A 16,028-nucleotide genomic window follows, 5' to 3' on the forward strand; every position below is an offset into this window, starting at 1 on the left:
GGTCTATGGGGGGGTGGGATGGGTTTAGGGGTTCCTGGAGCCCCCCACATTGAGGTCTATGGGGGGTGGGATTGGTTTAGGGGTCCCTGGACCCCCCCAAATTGGGGTCTATGGGGGGTGGGATGGGTTTAGGGGTTCCTAGAGCCCCCACATTGGAGTCTCGGGGGCGGTGGGTTTACATTGGAGTATCTGAGGGGGGGGATGGATTTAGGGGTCCCTGGACCCCCCCATTGGGGTCTATGGGGCAGGGGGCGCCCCCCTCTCACCTCTTAAAGGTGCGGCCGATGCCCTCGCCCTGGCTCCAGCCCATGCCCCGCAGCATGGCCAGGCCAAAGGCCTGCACCGGCACCGCCGCGTAGTCCCTGGGGGCCCTGGGGGGCACAGAGGGGGTGAAGGGGGTGCAGTGGGGCAGGGATGGGGGGCAGGGGGGGACCCACGCACCGGCTCGGGCCGCAAAGCGATGTCCGGAGCCTGCAGGCAGATGGGGATGGAGAGGGGGGGGCCGGGGTCGCCGTCGCTGTGGGTCTGGCTCTGCCGGGCCTCTGGGGGGGGGCGGAGGGGACAGGGGGCAATGGGGGTGATGGGGGGGGAGGGGGGCATCGGATATGGCCCCTCCCCCACCCCATCCCCCGCCCCCATCACTCACCCTGCAGCAGCTCCTGCACCGCCTGCGCCTCCACCGAGGGGGCGTGGTCAGAGGAAGGGGCGGGGCTTGCGTCGGAGGGGGCGGGGCTTGCGTCGGAGGGGGCGGGGCCTGAGCCCGCCCCGGGTGGGGGCTCCGGGTTCCGCCAGCGGTGCGAGGGCACGAGCGGGATCACGAGGTCTGAGGAGGGGGCGGGGCCGGCCGGGAGCTGGGGGAGGGGGAAGGGGGGGGGGGGGCGGAGCCGACGCCTTCAGACACGCCCACCAACGCGGCTGGCCACGCCCCTCAGTCCATTTATGGTGAGAGCCAGCCTCTCCATGAGCTTTTCATGGCCAAGCCACGCCCAACATTCCTTTTATGGTAAAACACCCAGGAGCCTTTTTTGGCTAAAACACGCCCCAAAGCCACGCCCCCTTCGCAAGCCACGCCCCACGCACCTTTTATGGTGTGAAACCCTCAAACCACGCCCCCTACACAAGCATTTTATAGCAAGAACCCGCCCCAAACCACGCCCCGTACAAGGTCACGCCCCACACACCTTTTATGGTGAGACCCCCAAACCACGCCCCGTACAAGGTCACGCCCCACACACCTTTTATGGTGAGACCCCCAAACCACGCCCCGTACTAGGTCACGCCTCACACCCCTTTTATGGCGAGACCCCCTCAAACCACGCCCTCTACACGAGCCTTTTATGGCAAGAACACGCCCCCAGCGCACCGGCCTCGCGCATGCGTACCACGGCTTCCACCACCCCTCCGAGTCCCGCGCATGCGCAGCGCTCACCTCAGCAGCTCCCGGCCTTCCACGGCCGTGAGGAGGTCGGTGTCCCCGCTCCCGGTCGGCCTTCCACGGCCGTGAGGAGGTCGGTGTCCCCGCTCCCGGTCCCGCTCCCGCCGGGCTCCGCGCACGGCCCCGCCGGCAGCAGCCGCCTCCGCTCCGCTTTACGGCTGAACGCGAACGACACCGGGCCCGGTGCTGCCGCCGCCGCCGCGCTGCCGGCCTCCGCTCCGCTGCTCGCCGCCATCCTTGCCCCGCCCGCGGTGCACTGTGGGACATGGAGGCTCCTGCACCACTTCCGGACTACGGCTCCCGTCGGCCTTTGCGGCGCTGCGGCCGCTGACTGGTGGAGCCGGCCGCCCGTTGCCCTGGCGACCCGCGGCTGGTACCCGAGGGGCGGGGCCATGGGGGGGGGAGCGGGGATGCGGGGGGGGGATGCTGGGGGCAATGGGAGCGATGCGGAGGGCAGTGGGGCATTAATGGGGGACTGGGAGCACTGGGGGGGCAATGGGAGCAATGGGGGGGCACTGGGAGGGCACTGGAGCAATGGGGGGGCACTGGGGGGCACTGGAGCAATGGGGGGGCACTGGGGGGCACTGGAGCAATGGGGGGCACTGGGGGGCACTGGGAGCAATGGGGGGGACTGGGGGGCACTAGGGCGGAACTGGAAGCAGTGGGGGGGGCACTGGGGGCATTAATGGGGGACTTGGAGCACTGGGGGGAGCACTGGGAGATACTACAGGCACTGGGAGCAATGGGGGGACATTAAAGAGGCACAGGGAGCACTGGGAGGGCACTGGGAGCAATGGGGGGGCACTAAGGGGCAGTGGGAGGGCATTGAGAGCGATGAGGGGGCACTGGGAGCAATGGGAGGGGCACTGGGGGGCACTGGGAGGGCACTGAGAGCGATAGGTGGGCAGAGGGAGCAGTGGGGACGACACTGGGGGCATTAAGGGAACCAGGAGTGATGAGGAGGGGCAATGGGGGCATTAATGGGGGGACTGGGAGCACTGGGGGCGCACTGGGGGCAGTAACGGAGCACTGGGGAGCACTGAGGGGGGCACTAGGAGCAATGGGAGGCGCACTGGGGGCATTAATGGGGCACTGGGAGCACTGGGGGCATTGGGAGATACTGGGAGCAATGGGGGGGGCAATGGGAGAGATGGGGGGGCACACTGAGGGGGGGCACCCTTTAATCTATGCTCAATAAAGGTGGGTACCCGCCCCCCCCCCCCCCCGGTTCCTTCCGGAGTGGTTTCCTCTGGGGGCCCCCCCCCCCCCGCTTTCAGCATCCGCAGGGCAGGGCCGTGACCACATCCGGTTGAGTCACCCCAAAAGGGGGGGGGGGAGGTTGGGCCCCCCCTCCGGGCTCCTTTGGGGCCCCCTATCCCCATTTGGGATCCCCCCGCCCCCCCATCCATCAAAAAAGGGGTTCCCCCTCGCTAAGCCCCGCCCCCTTTAAGCCTCTCCTTCATTCGCGCGGGGGCTTCCCCGTTGTACACGCGCCAACGCTAAGCCCCGCCCCTTGGGCCCCTGCCAGCCAATCACAAGGGGCTCCCCCTCCATAAACCCCGCCTAGGCGGGAATTCCTCATCTCCCGCGCCACGGGGGGGCTCCCCCTCCCGCTTGACCACGCCCCCTTTCCCCTCCGCCGTCCAATCGCGGAGAGGCCGCCAACGCTTGGCCACGCCTCTTCGTGCTGGGCCCGGCTCCCCTGGGTCCCTGTGCCCGTCCTCTCCCCCCCCGTTCCCCAACCTGTGCCCGGCGCTGCCACCGCCCGCCATGGAGCCAAGCGGGGCCCGGGCCTGCCTCGGCTACTGCCGCACGCACAAGGGGCTGGTGATGCTCGGAGAGATCGTAAGGACCGGGGGGGGGTCCCCATAATGGGCGGGGGTCCCCATAAATGGTTGGGTGCGACCCCCATTAATGGGGTGGGAAATGGGGGGGTTTAGGACCCTGCGGGACGTTGGGCAGCGGGATGTGGGGTTTTATTTGGCGGGGGAAGGGGGCACCCCATTCCCCATTCTAGGGGGGCATCACGTTCCCATTGTAGGGAATTGGGGGGGGCATTGGGATAATGGGGTTTCAGTGGGGAGGGGAAGCATAGGGACACGTGGATCTTTATGGGGGGGTCAATGGGACCCCCACCACCCCCCTCCGGTAGCATCTGGGGCCGTTCCCCCCACCCCCCACCCCTTTTAGTGTCTCCCCCCCCCCCCCCCCACGGTTCGGGCGCGTGGAGGGGCAACGCCCTTGGGAAACGGTTAACGGTGGGCGGGGCCAGGGGAGGAATCTGATCGCTGATTGGCTCAGAGCTTTGGGTTGAAGGGGGGCGGGGTGTTTAACGGGGGGGGAGGAACACGACAGACCGGGCGTTGGCCGGGCCCTCCCGTGCCAACCGTTTCTCGTGCCAGGCCGGGTGGTGCCCACGTCACAGCGCGCGCGGTCCCTTTAAGAGAACGGAGGGGGCGGCCCCTTTAAGACCTTTGTGTCCTTGCCCCTTTAAGAGCCCCCTACCCCTTTACGGCCGCGGTGGTCCCCACCTGCGTGCGTGCCCCTTTAAGGGCGCGGGAGGGGGTGCTGTTTATGCTGTTGCCATAGCGACGGCCCCCGCCCTGGCGCGCCCAACAGCGGCGCCTTGTCCCGCGGCCCACACGCGGGTGGGCGGGGGCCTCACGGGGGTGGGCGGGCTTAGTGAGCGGTGTAAGAGCCTTATACGGCGCCTATGGGCGCTCTATAGGGAGCGTTAAAGGGGCAATAGGGGACGTTGGGAGGGGGACCGGTGGGGGCCCTGTAAGTGTCCATAGGTATCTGTATAGGTGTCCCTACAAGTGTCCATAGCTGTCTATAGATGTCCCTATAGGTATCTCTATAGATGCCCATAGGGTGTCCATAGGTGTGCCTGTAGGGCCCCTATAGGTCTCTATAGGTGTCCCTAGGTCCCTATAAATATCTCCATAGGTGTCCCTATAGGTGTCCGTAGGTGTCTATAGATTCCTATAGGTCTCTCTATAGGTATCCCTAGGTCCCTATAGATACCTCTATAGGTGTCTGTATGGATATCTCTATAGGTGCCCCTATAGGTGTCCATAGGTGTCCCTATAGGTACCTCTATAGGTACCTCTATAGGTGTCCCTAAATCCCTATAGATATCTCTATACGTAACTCTGTAGGTGTCCCTATAGATATCTCTATAGGTATCTCTATAGGTACCTCTATAGGTGTCCCTAGGTCCCTATAGGTATCTCTAAACGTATCTCTATAGGTATCCCTATGGGCATCTCTGGAGGTGTCTATAGGTGTCCCTATAGGTACCCCTATAGGTGTCTCTATAGGTGCCCCTATAGGTATCTCTATAGGTGTCTCTATAGGTGCCCCTATAGGTATCCCTATAGGTGTCCCTATAGGTGCCCCTATTGGTATCTCTATAGGTGTCTCTATAGGTGCCCCTATAGGTATCCCTATAGCTGTCCCTATAGGTGCCCCTATTGGTATCTCTATAGGTGTCCCTATAGGTACCCCTATAGGTATCTCTATAGGTCCCTATAGGTGTCCCCATCGGGTCCCCTGCGCTGTCCCGCAGGCCCTGTGCGTCCTGGCCCTCGTGTGCTTCGGGGCCTCGCGCTCCCCCGGTTACTCGGGGCTGGCGCTGGCGCAGTTGGTGCTGGCGCTGCTGCTGCTGCTGGTGTGGGGCTGCCGCCTGCCCCCCGCCTGCGCCTCGTGCACTGGGGCTGGACCGTGAGCCACGGGGGGGGGCACTTGGGGGTCTGGGGGGGCACTTGGGGGTCTGGGGGGGCACTTGGGGGTCTGGGGGGGCACTTGGGGGTCTGGGGGGGGCACTTGGGGGTCTGGGGGGGGCACTTGGGGGTCATGGGGGGGTACCTGGGGGTCATGGGGGGGTATCTGGGGGTCTATGGGGGTGGGGGGGTACTTTGGGGGGTCATTGGGGATCTGGGGGGGGGGACGACCTTGGGGGTCTATGGGGGGGGCACTTACCAGGGTACTTGGGAGCACCTGGGGGGTCTATGGGTGAGTACTTGGGGGTCTATGGGGGGGGTTGGGGGTGTACTTAGGGGGGCCATTGGAGGTCTGGGGTGGGCCCTTGGGGGTCTGTGGGGCACTTGGGGGTCTATTGGGGGGTACTTGGGGGGCTGTGGGGGGCACTTTGGGGTCTATGGTGGGGCAATTGGGGGTTTATCGGGGGTACTTGGGGGTCTATGGAGGGGGTACTTGGGGGGCTGTGGGGGGTACTTGGGGTTTATGGTGCGCACTTGGGGGTCTATGAGGGGTACTTGGGGGGCTGTGGTGGGCACTTGGGGGTCTATGGGATCACTTGTGGGTCTCTGGAGAGCACTTGGGGGTCTCTGGAGAGCACTTGTGGGTCTCTGGAGAGCACTTGGGGGTCACTCGGCCTCTCCCCCCCATACCCAGGACTTCATCCGCTGCGTGGTCGGGGCCCTGCTCTTCCCTCATCACCTCCCTCATCGTCATCATCGGGCACCGCGACGGCGCCGGCACCGCGGCGGGGGTCAGAGATGGGGGAGGGGTTGGGGGGTTATGGGGGGGGTCAGGGGTTATGGGGGAGGGGTTGGGGGTTATGGGGGGGGAGGGGGGGTCAGGGGTTATGGGGGAGGGGTTGGGGGTTATGGGGGGGGGGTCAGGGGTTATGGGGGAGGGGTTTGGGGGTTATGGGGGGAGGGGGGGTCAGGGGTTATGGGGGAGGGGTTGGGGGTTATGGGGGGGAGGGGGGGTCAGGGGTTATGGGGGAGGGTTGGGGGTTATGGGGGGAGGGGGGGGTCAGGGGTTATGGGGGAGGGGTTTGGGGGTTATGGGGGGAGGGGGGGGTCAGGGGTTATGGGGAGGGGTTGGGGGTTATGGGGGGGAGGGGGGGTCAGGGGTTATGGGGGAGGGGTTGGGGGTTATGGGGGGGAGGGGGGGTCAGGGGTTATGGGGGAGGGGTTTGGGGGTTATGGGGGGAGGGGGGGGTCAGGGGTTATGGGGGAGGGGTTGGGGGTTATGGGGGGGAGGGGGGTCAGGGGTTATGGGGAGGGTTTGGGTTATGGGGGGGAGGGGGGGGTCAGGGGTTATGGGGGAGGGGTTTGGGGGTTATGGGGGGAGGGGGGGTCAGGGGTTATGGGGGAGGGGTTGGGGGTTATGGGGGGGGGGGTCAGGGGTTATTGGGGAGGGGTTTGGGGGTTATGGGGGGAGGGGGGGGTCAGGGTTTATGGGGGAGGGGTTGGGGGTTATGGGGGGAGGGGGGGTCAGGGGTTATGGGGGAGGGGTTGGGGGTTATGGGGGGAGGGGGGGGTCAGGGGTTATGGGGGAGGGGTTTGGGGTTATGGGGGGAGGGGGGGTCAGGGGTTATGGGGGAGGGGTTGGGGGGTTATGGGGGGGGGGTCAGGGGTTATGGGGGAGGGGTTGGGGGTTATGGGGGGAGGGGGGGTCAGGGGTTATGGGGGAGGGGCTTGGGGGTTGTTGGAGGGGTCAGGGGTTATGGGGGAGGGGTTGGGGTTATGGGGGGAGGGGGGGTCAGGGGTTATGGGGGAGGGGTTGGGGGTTATGGGGGGGGTTGGGGGGTCTCTGATCCCCTCCCCCCCCCCCCTCCCCCCAGGTCTTCGGGCTCCTGGCCGGGCTCCTGCTGGGATACGATGCTTACGTCACGCTGCCGACGCGGCAGGGCCCCACCGCGACCCCTACTGGTGGGGATGGGAACAATGGGGGCAATGGGGGGGGAATGGGGGGCAATGGGGGGGAATGGGGGGCAATGGGGACAATGGGGGATAATGGGGGCAATGGGGGATAATGGGGGGCAATGGGGACAATGGGGGATAATGGGGGGCAATGGGGACAATGGGGGGGAATGGGGGAATGGGGGGCAATGGGGACAATGGGGGGACAATGGGGACAATGGTTGGCAATGGGGACAATGGGGGATAATGGGGGGCAATGGGGACAATGGGGGGGAATGGGGACAATGGGGGGGCAATGGGGATAATGGGGGGCAATGGGGACAATGGGGGATAATGGGGGGCAATGGGAACAATGGGGGATAATGGGGGCATGGGGACAATGGGGGGGAATGGGGGGGAATGGGGGGCAATGGGGACAATGGGGGGACAATGGGGACAATGGTTGGCAATGGGGACAATGGGGGATAATGGGGGGCAATGGGGGATAATGGGGGGCAATGGGGACAATGGGGGCAATGTGGGACAATGGGGGGCAATGGGGGATAATGGGGGGGCAATGGGGGCCAGCAGGGACAATGGGGGACAGTGAGGGGGCAATGGGGACAATGGGGGAAATGGGGGCATGGGGACATTGGGGGACAGCGGGGACAATGGGGGACTGGGGGGGCAATGGGGACAATGGGAGTCAATGGGGAGCAATGGGGGGCAATGAGGGGGCAATGGGGACAATGGGGGGAAATGGGGGGCGATGTGGGACAGTGGGAGACAATGGGGGAAATAGGGGACAATGGGGGGTAATGAGGCGCAATGGGGGGCAATAGGGGATGCCCTATGGGGGTATTGGGAGCAATGGGGGACAATGGGGTGGCAATGGCGGTACTGGGGTTCAATAGAGGGCAATGGGGGGTGCCCTATGGGGGCAATGTGGTTCCTAACCCCTCCCCCCCATGTCCCTCCCCAGAGTCCCCGGATGGAGCCTGACCGCCCCACCCCCACCCCCACTGACCCCCACCCCCCCCCACGGAGGGGCTCGGCCTTAACTTATGGGGGGGAGTCTCCTCCTTCCCCCCCCTCATCGCAAGTGCCTTTTCCGTCCCCCCTCCCCCGCCGGGGGGGGGGCGATATTTGGGGAAATAAAGCGGTTTTTTGGTCAAGTCGTTACCGCTCGTGTCGCGATATGGGCGGCGATACGCTCGCTATAGGCCGCGGACTACAACTCCCAGCATGCACCGCGGCGCGCGCCGGACGTCCCGTTACGTCGCGACGTCCGGCGCATGCGCGCTGCTCCCCGCCGCTCGCCTCAGCGGCTCCCGCGGCTCCCGTCGCTTCCGTGTCCGTTCCTCCCGTCCGTCCCCCCCCCCCCCCACCGGCTCCGTTTCCGGTGTCTCCGGTTCTTGTCGCCGCGAAGCCGCCGTTACCGGTAACGCTCGGTTTCGGGGGGGGAGGGGGGATGTGGGGGGAGCGTCGGTGTGTGTGAAGGGGGGTTGTGGGTTGTGCGCATGCGCGAGGTCTCGCAGCGCTGATGGGGGGGGTCTGCGGAGGAGCGCGCATGCGCAGTGAGGAGGCGAGCGTTTATATAGGTGCTATAATTAGAGCGGGCGTTATGAACGCAACAACGCTTGGGAACGGTGGGGGGCGGGACGCTTTGTTTAGTGTAGGACCTACAAATAAACACCATGGGGGGGGGCAGCATCAACCACTTGTGGGTCCGCCCTGGGGGCAATGGGTGCTGTGGGTGCCGTTGTTCTCTATGGCACCCCACATAAAGAAGGGGTTTATTTACTGTAGGACCTAGATAAACACCATGGGGGGGGCAGCATCAACCACTTGTGGGGCCGCTCTGGGGGCAATGGGTGCTGTGGGTGCCATTGTTCTCTATGGCACCCCACATAAAGAAGGGGTTTATTTACTGTAGGACCTACAGCTAAACACCATGGGGGGGGGGGGGGGCAGCATCAACCACTTGTGGGTCCGCCCTGGGGGCACTGGGTGCCGTTGTTCCCCATGGCGCCCCACATAAAGAAGGGGTTTATTTACTGTAGGACCTAGATAAACACCATGGGGGGGGGGGGGGGGGGCAGCACCAACCACTTGTGGGTCTGCCCTGGGGGCACTGGGTGCCGTTGCTCCCCATGGCGCCCTATGGCCGCAGGCGCCCCGGCTGCAGCGCTATGGGGCGCTCGTCCAAGGACAAGCGGGACATCTATTACCGGCTGGCCAAGGAGCAGGGCTGGCGAGCCCGCAGCGCCTTCAAGCTCCTGCAGCTGGAGCAGCGCTTCCAGCTCTTCCAGGGTGAGGCAATGGGGGACTGGGAGGGACTGGGATCCATTGGGATGCACTGGGATGTGCTGGGATCCATTGGGATGCTCTGGGATGCACTGGGATGCATTGGGATGCGCTGGGATCCATTGGGATGCACTGGGAAGCACTGGGATGCATTGGGATGCGCCTGGGATCCATTTGGATGCACTGGGAAGCACTGGGATGCATTGGGATGGGCTGGGATCCATTGGGATGCACTGGGAAGCACTGGGATGCATTTGGATGCGCTGGGATCCATTGGGATGCACTGGGATGCATTGGGATGTACTGGGATCCATTGGGATGCGCTGGGATCCATTGGGATGCACTGGGATGCATTGGGATGTACTGGGATCCATTGGGATGCGCTGGGATCCATTGGATGCACTGGGATGCATTGGGATGCTCTGGGGTCCATTGGGATGCACTGGGATCCATTGGGATGCTCTGGGATCCATTGGATGCGCTGGGATCCATTGGGATGCTCTGGGATCCATTGGATGCACTGGGATGCTCTGGATCCATTGGGATGCACTGGGATGCATTGGGATGCTCTGGGATGCACTGGGATCCATTGGGATGCACTGGGATGCATTGGGATGCACTGGGATCCATTGGGATGCACTGGGATGCATTGGGATGCACTGGGATCCATTGGGATGCACTGGGATGCATTGGGATGCACTGGGATCCATTGGGATGCACTGGGATCCATTGGGATGCACTGGGATGCATTGGGATGCACTGGGATCCATTGGGATGCACTGGGAAGCACTGGGATGCACTGGGATGCGCTGGGATCCATTGGGATGCACTGGGATCCATTGGGATGCACTGGGATGCATTGGGATGCACTGGGATCCATTGGGATGCACTGGGATGCATTGGGATGCACTGGGATGCATTGGGATGCGCTGGGATCCATTGGGATGCACTGGGATGCACTGGGATCCATTGGGATGCGCTGGGATCCATTGGGATGCACTGGGAAGCACTGGGATGCATTGGGATGCGCTGGGATCCATTGGGATGCACTGGGATGCATTGGGATGTACTGGGATCCCATTGGGATGCGCTGGGATCCATTGGGATGCACTGGGATGCATTGGGATGCTCTGGGGTCCATTGGGATGCACTGGGATCCATTGGGATGCTCTGGGATCCATTGGGATGCGCTGGGATCCATTGGGATGCTCTGGGATCCATTGGGATGCACTGGGATGCTCTGGGATCCATTGGGATGCACTGGGATGCATTGGGATGCTCTGGGATGCACTGGGATCCATTGGGATGCACTGGGATGCATTGGGATGCACTGGGATCCATTGGGATGCACTGGGATGCACTGGGATGCGCTGGGATCCATTGGGATGCACTGGGATCCATTGGGATGCACTGGGATGCATTGGGATGCACTGGGATCCATTGGGATGCACTGGGAAGCACTGGGATGCACTGGGATGCGCTGGGATCCATTGGGATGCACTGGGATCCATTGGGATGCACTGGGATGCATTGGGATGCACTGGGATCCATTGGGATGCACTGGGATGCACTGGGATGCATTGGGATGCACTGGGATGCATTGGGATGCGCTGGGATCCATTGGGATGCACTGGGATGCACTGGGATGCACTGGGATCCATTGGGATGCACAGGGATGCATGGGATGCATTGGGAGCACTGGGATGCATTGGGATGCTCTGGGATGCACTGGATGCACTGGGATGCTCTGGGATGCATTGGGATGCACTGGGATGCGCTGGGATGCTCTGGGATGCATTGGGATGCTCTGGGATGCACTGGATGCTCTGGGATGCTCTGGGATGCACTGGGATGCTCTGGGATCCATTGGGATGCTCTGGGATGCACTGGGATGCATTGGGATGCTCTGGATGCATTGGGATGCATTGGGATGCTCTGGGATGCTCTGGGATGCACTGGGAAGCACTGGGATGCACTGGGATGCACTGGGATGCACTGGGATCCATTGGGATGCACTGGGAAGCACTGGGATGCATTGGGATGCTCTGGGATGCACTGGGATCCATTGGGATGCACTGGGAAGCACTGGGATGCACTGGGATGCATTGGGATGCTCTGGGATGCTCTGGGATGCATTGGGATGCATTGGGATGCTCTGGGATGCACTGGGATGCATTGGGATGCATTGGGATGCATTGGGATGCTCTGGGATGCATTGGGATCCATTGGGATGCACTGGGATGCATTGGGATGCATGGGGATGCTCTGGGATGCACTGGGATGCATTGGGATGCATTGGGATTGCATTGGGATGCTCTGGGATGCACTGGGATGCACTGGGATCCATTGGGATGCTCTGGGATGCACTGGATGCACTGGGATGCATTGGGATGCTCTGGGGATGCTCTCTCCCAGGGGTCCATCGCGCCGTCGATCTCTGCGCGGCACCGGGGAGCTGGAGCCAGGTCCTGAGCCGCAACCTGAGGTGGGGAGGGGGCTATGGGGGGCAATGAGGGGGGCTATGAGGGGGGGGTTATGGGGGGCTATGGGGGGGGTTATGGGGGGCAATGGGGGGAAATGAGGGGGTCTATGGGGGGCAATGGGGGGGCAATGAGGGGGCAATGAGTGGGTCTATTGGGGGCAATGATATGGGGGGGCAATGAGGGGGTCATGGGGGGGCAGGTGAGGGGGTCATGGGGGGCAATGAGGGATTCTGTCGCAGTCTCTTATGGGGGGCAATGAGGGGTCATGGGGGCAGTGAGGGGTCATGGGGGGCAATGAGGGGGTCATGGGGGGCAATGAGGGGTCATGGGGGGCAGTGAGGGGGGTCATGGGGGGCAATGAGGGGGTCATGGGGGGCAATGAGGGGGTCATGGGGGGCAATGAGGGGTCATGGGGGGCAAGTGAGGGGGTCATGGGGGGCAATGAGGGGGTCATGGGGGCAATGAGGGGGTCATGGGGGGCAATGAGGGGGTCATGGGGGGCAATGAGGGGGTCATGGGGGCAATGAGGGGGTCAGGGGGCAATGAGGGGGTCATGGGGGGCAATGAGGGGGTCATGGGGGGCAATGAAGGGGTCATGGGGGCAGTGAGGGGGTCATGGGGGGCAATGAGGGGGTCATGGGGGGCAATGAAGGGGTCATGGGGGGCAGTGAGGGGGTCATGGGGGCAATGAGGGGGTCATGGGGGCAATGAGGGGGTCATGGGGGGCAGTGAGGGGGTCATGGGGGGCAATGAGGGGGTCATGGGGGCAATGAGGGGTCATGGGGGGCAATGAGGGGGTCATGGGGGGCAATGAGGGGGTCAAGGGGGCAATGAGGGGGTCATGGGGGGCAATGAGGGGTCATGGGGGGCAGTGAGGGGGTCATGGGGGGCAATGAGGGGGTCATGGGGGCAATGAGGGGGTCATGGGGGGCAGTGAGGGGGTCATGGGGGGCAATGAGGGGGTCATGGGGGGCAGTGAGGGGGTCATGGGGGGCAATGAGGGGGTCATGGGGGGCAGTGAGGGGGTCATGGGGGGCAATGAGGGGGTCATGGGGGCAATGAGGGGGTCATGGGGGGCAATGAGGGGGTCATGGGGGGCAGTGAGGGGGTCATGGGGGGCAATGAGGGGGTCATGGGGGGCAGTGAGGGGGTCATGGGGGGCAATGAGGGGGTCATGGGGGCAATGAGGGGGTCATGGGGGGCAATGAGGGGGTCGTATCCTGCCCCCCAGGGGCTCCGCAGAGGGCCCGCCGCAGGTGGTGGCCGTGGACCTCCAGGCCATGGCGCCGCTGCCGGGGGTGCTGCAGATCCAAGGGGACATCACCAAGGTGGGGAGCGGCGCCCGGCACCCTGACACCCCATAGACACCCCATAGACACCCCATAGACACCCCAAAGACACCGCATAGACACCGCATAGACACCCCATAGACACCACACAGACACCCCATAGACACCCCATAGACACCACACAGACACCCCATAGACACCACACAGACACCCCATAGACACCCCATAGACACCACACAGACACCCCATAGACACCACACAGACACCCCATAGACACCCCATAGACACCACACAGACACCCCATAGACCCCCCATAGACACCCCATACACACCCCATACACACCCCATATACACCACACACACACCCCATAGACACCCCCATAGACACCCCTCAGACACCCCATAGACACCCCATAGATACCTTATACACACCCCATAGACACCCCACAGACACCCCATAGACACCCCATAGATACCCCATAGACACCCCACAGACACCCCATAGACACCCCATAGATACCTCATAGCCACCCCATAGGTACCCCATAGACACCCCATAGACAACCCATGGACACCCCATAGACAGCCCATAGGCACCTCATAGACCCCTATAAACACAGCATAGATATTTCAGATACCCCATAGATGCCCCATAGCCACTTATAGACCGCCCAAAGACCCCCCAACCCCATTCCCCCATCACCCACATTGCTCCCCCATCACCCCCATTTCCCCCATCACCCCCATTGCCCCCCATCACCCCCATTGCCCCCCCAACACCCCATTGCCCCCATTGCCCCATCACCCCCATTCCCCCCATCACCCCATCACCCCCACTGCCCCATCACCCCCACTGCCCCATCACCCCCATTCCCCCCTTGCCCCCCATTGCCCCATTGCCCCCCATTGCCCCATCGCCCCCACTGCCCCCAGGCCTCCACAGTGCAGCAGATCCAGCGCCACTTCGAGGGGCACTCGGCTGACCTGGTGGTCTGCGATGGGGCCCCTGATGGTGAGTAATGGGGGGGGGGGGGGGGTATCAAAGTGCACCCCCCCGAACCCCAATATCCCCCCCCATCAGTGACAGGGCTCCATGACCTGGACGAGTACATCCAGGCTCAGCTCCTATTGGCTGTGAGTGCCTTAACCCCCCCCCTTTGGCATCCCCATAACCCCATGGAGACCCCCCCACCCCCCTTTGGCATCCCCATAACCCCACGGGGACCCCCCCACCCCCCTTTGGCATCCCCATAACCCCATTGGGACCCCCCAATCCCCCCCTTTAGCATCCCCATAACCCCATGGGCGCCCCCCCAAATAACCCCCCTCAACCCCCCCTTTAGAATTCCCCATAACCCCATGGGGACCCCCCCTTATTCCCCCCTCAAATAACCCCCCAACCCCCCCCTTTTAGCATCCCCATAACCCCATGAGGACCCCCCCTTATTTCCCCCCCTTATTCCCCCCTCAACCCCCACTTTAGTATCCCCATAACCCCAATGACACCCCCCTTATTCCCCCCCCAACCCCCTTTAGCATCCCCATAACCCCATGGGGACACCCCCTCTTATTCCCCCCCATTTTAGCATCCCCATTACCCCATGAGGACCCCCCCCCTTATTCCCCCCTCAACCCCCCCCTTTAGCATCCCCATAACCCCATGGGCCCCCCCCCAAACCCCCACCTTTAGCAACCCCATGGGCACCCCCTTCCCCCCCCTTTGGAATCCCCATAACCCCATGGGGACCCCCCCCTTTAGCAACCCCATGGGCCCCCCCCTTCCCCCCTTTAGCATCCCCATAACCCCATGGGGACCCCCCCCTTTAGCAACCCCATGGGCCCCCCCTTTAGGCTCTCACCATCACCACGCACGTCTTGAAGAAGGGGGGCACCTTTGTGGCTAAAGTGAGTCTATGGGGAGGGGGGAGGGGGTCCCCCCCATGTTAATGGGGGGGTGGGGGGGGTCCCTGACACCCAGACCCCCCCAGATCTTCCGGGGCAAGGACGTGACCCTGCTCTATGCCCAGCTGCGCCTCTTCTTCCCCAGCGTCACCTGCGCCAAGCCCCGCAGCAGCCGCAACTCCAGCATCGGTGAGGGACCCCCGGTATGGGGACCCCCGGTATGGGGACCCCCGGTATGGGGAACCCCGGTATGGGGACCCCCATTATGGTTTATGGGGAACCCCCCATTATGGGGAACCCCCCCCATTATGGCTTATGGGGAACCCCCCCATTATGGCCTATGGGGAGCCCCCATTATTGCCTATGGGGACCCCCCCATTATGGCCTATGGGGAACCCCCATTATGGGGACACCCCCATTATGGCCTATGGGGACCCCCCCATTACGGCCTAAGGGAACCCCCCCATTATGGCTTATGGGGAACCCCCCCATTATGGCCTATGGGGAGCCCCCATTATTGCCTATGGGGACCCCCCCATTATGGCCTATGGGGGACCCCCATTATGGGGACACCCCCATTATGGCCTATGGGGACCCCCCCATTATGGCCTATGGGGAACCCCCTTTATGGGGACCCCCCCATTATGGCCTATGGGGAGCCCCCAATATGGGGAACTCCTCCATTATGGCCCATGGGGAACCCCCATTATGGGGAACCCCCCCCATTATGGCTTATGGGGAACCCCCATTATGGGGACCCCCCCATTGTGGCTTATGCAGCCCCCTATTATGGCTTAAGGGGAACCCCCATTATGGCCTATGCAGACCCCCATTATGGGCTACGTGGACACCCCCATTATGGGGACACCCCCCCATTATGGCTTATGGGGACCCCCCCACTTTAAGGGGACCCCCAGTTTACGATGACCCCCCCATTATGGGGCCCCCCCACCCC

The 16,028-nt window shown here is 63.4% G+C and overlaps 2 protein-coding genes across 2 annotated transcripts; one reads left to right on the top strand and one right to left on the bottom strand.

The window, feature by feature from the left end:
• Positions 1 to 262: 262 nt before the first annotated feature.
• Positions 263 to 1,673, bottom strand: GPKOW (G-patch domain and KOW motifs). The gene is given in 6 exon segments (XM_061444502.1): positions 263 to 362; positions 434 to 542; positions 647 to 829; positions 832 to 851; positions 1,430 to 1,445; positions 1,490 to 1,673. Coding segments are annotated over 6 exon segments (609 nt in total). The 5' UTR covers positions 1,671 to 1,673.
• Positions 1,674 to 3,177: 1,504 nt separating this feature from the next.
• PLP2 (proteolipid protein 2) lies at positions 3,178 to 8,131 on the top strand. The gene is given in 7 exon segments (XM_061444501.1): positions 3,178 to 3,280; positions 5,007 to 5,130; positions 5,133 to 5,161; positions 5,855 to 5,890; positions 5,892 to 5,951; positions 7,035 to 7,122; positions 8,075 to 8,131. Coding segments are annotated over 7 exon segments (432 nt in total). The 5' UTR covers positions 3,178 to 3,205; the 3' UTR covers positions 8,095 to 8,131.
• Positions 8,132 to 16,028: the final 7,897 nt, after the last annotated feature.

The sequence above is a fragment of the Pezoporus flaviventris genome, unplaced genomic scaffold, assembly GCF_033815535.1.
Source record: "Pezoporus flaviventris isolate CSIRO_AGI_PZ_B2104156 unplaced genomic scaffold, CSIRO_AGI_Pfla_v1 ptg000937l, whole genome shotgun sequence".
Classification (NCBI taxonomy): Eukaryota; Metazoa; Chordata; class Aves; order Psittaciformes; family Psittacidae; genus Pezoporus; species Pezoporus flaviventris.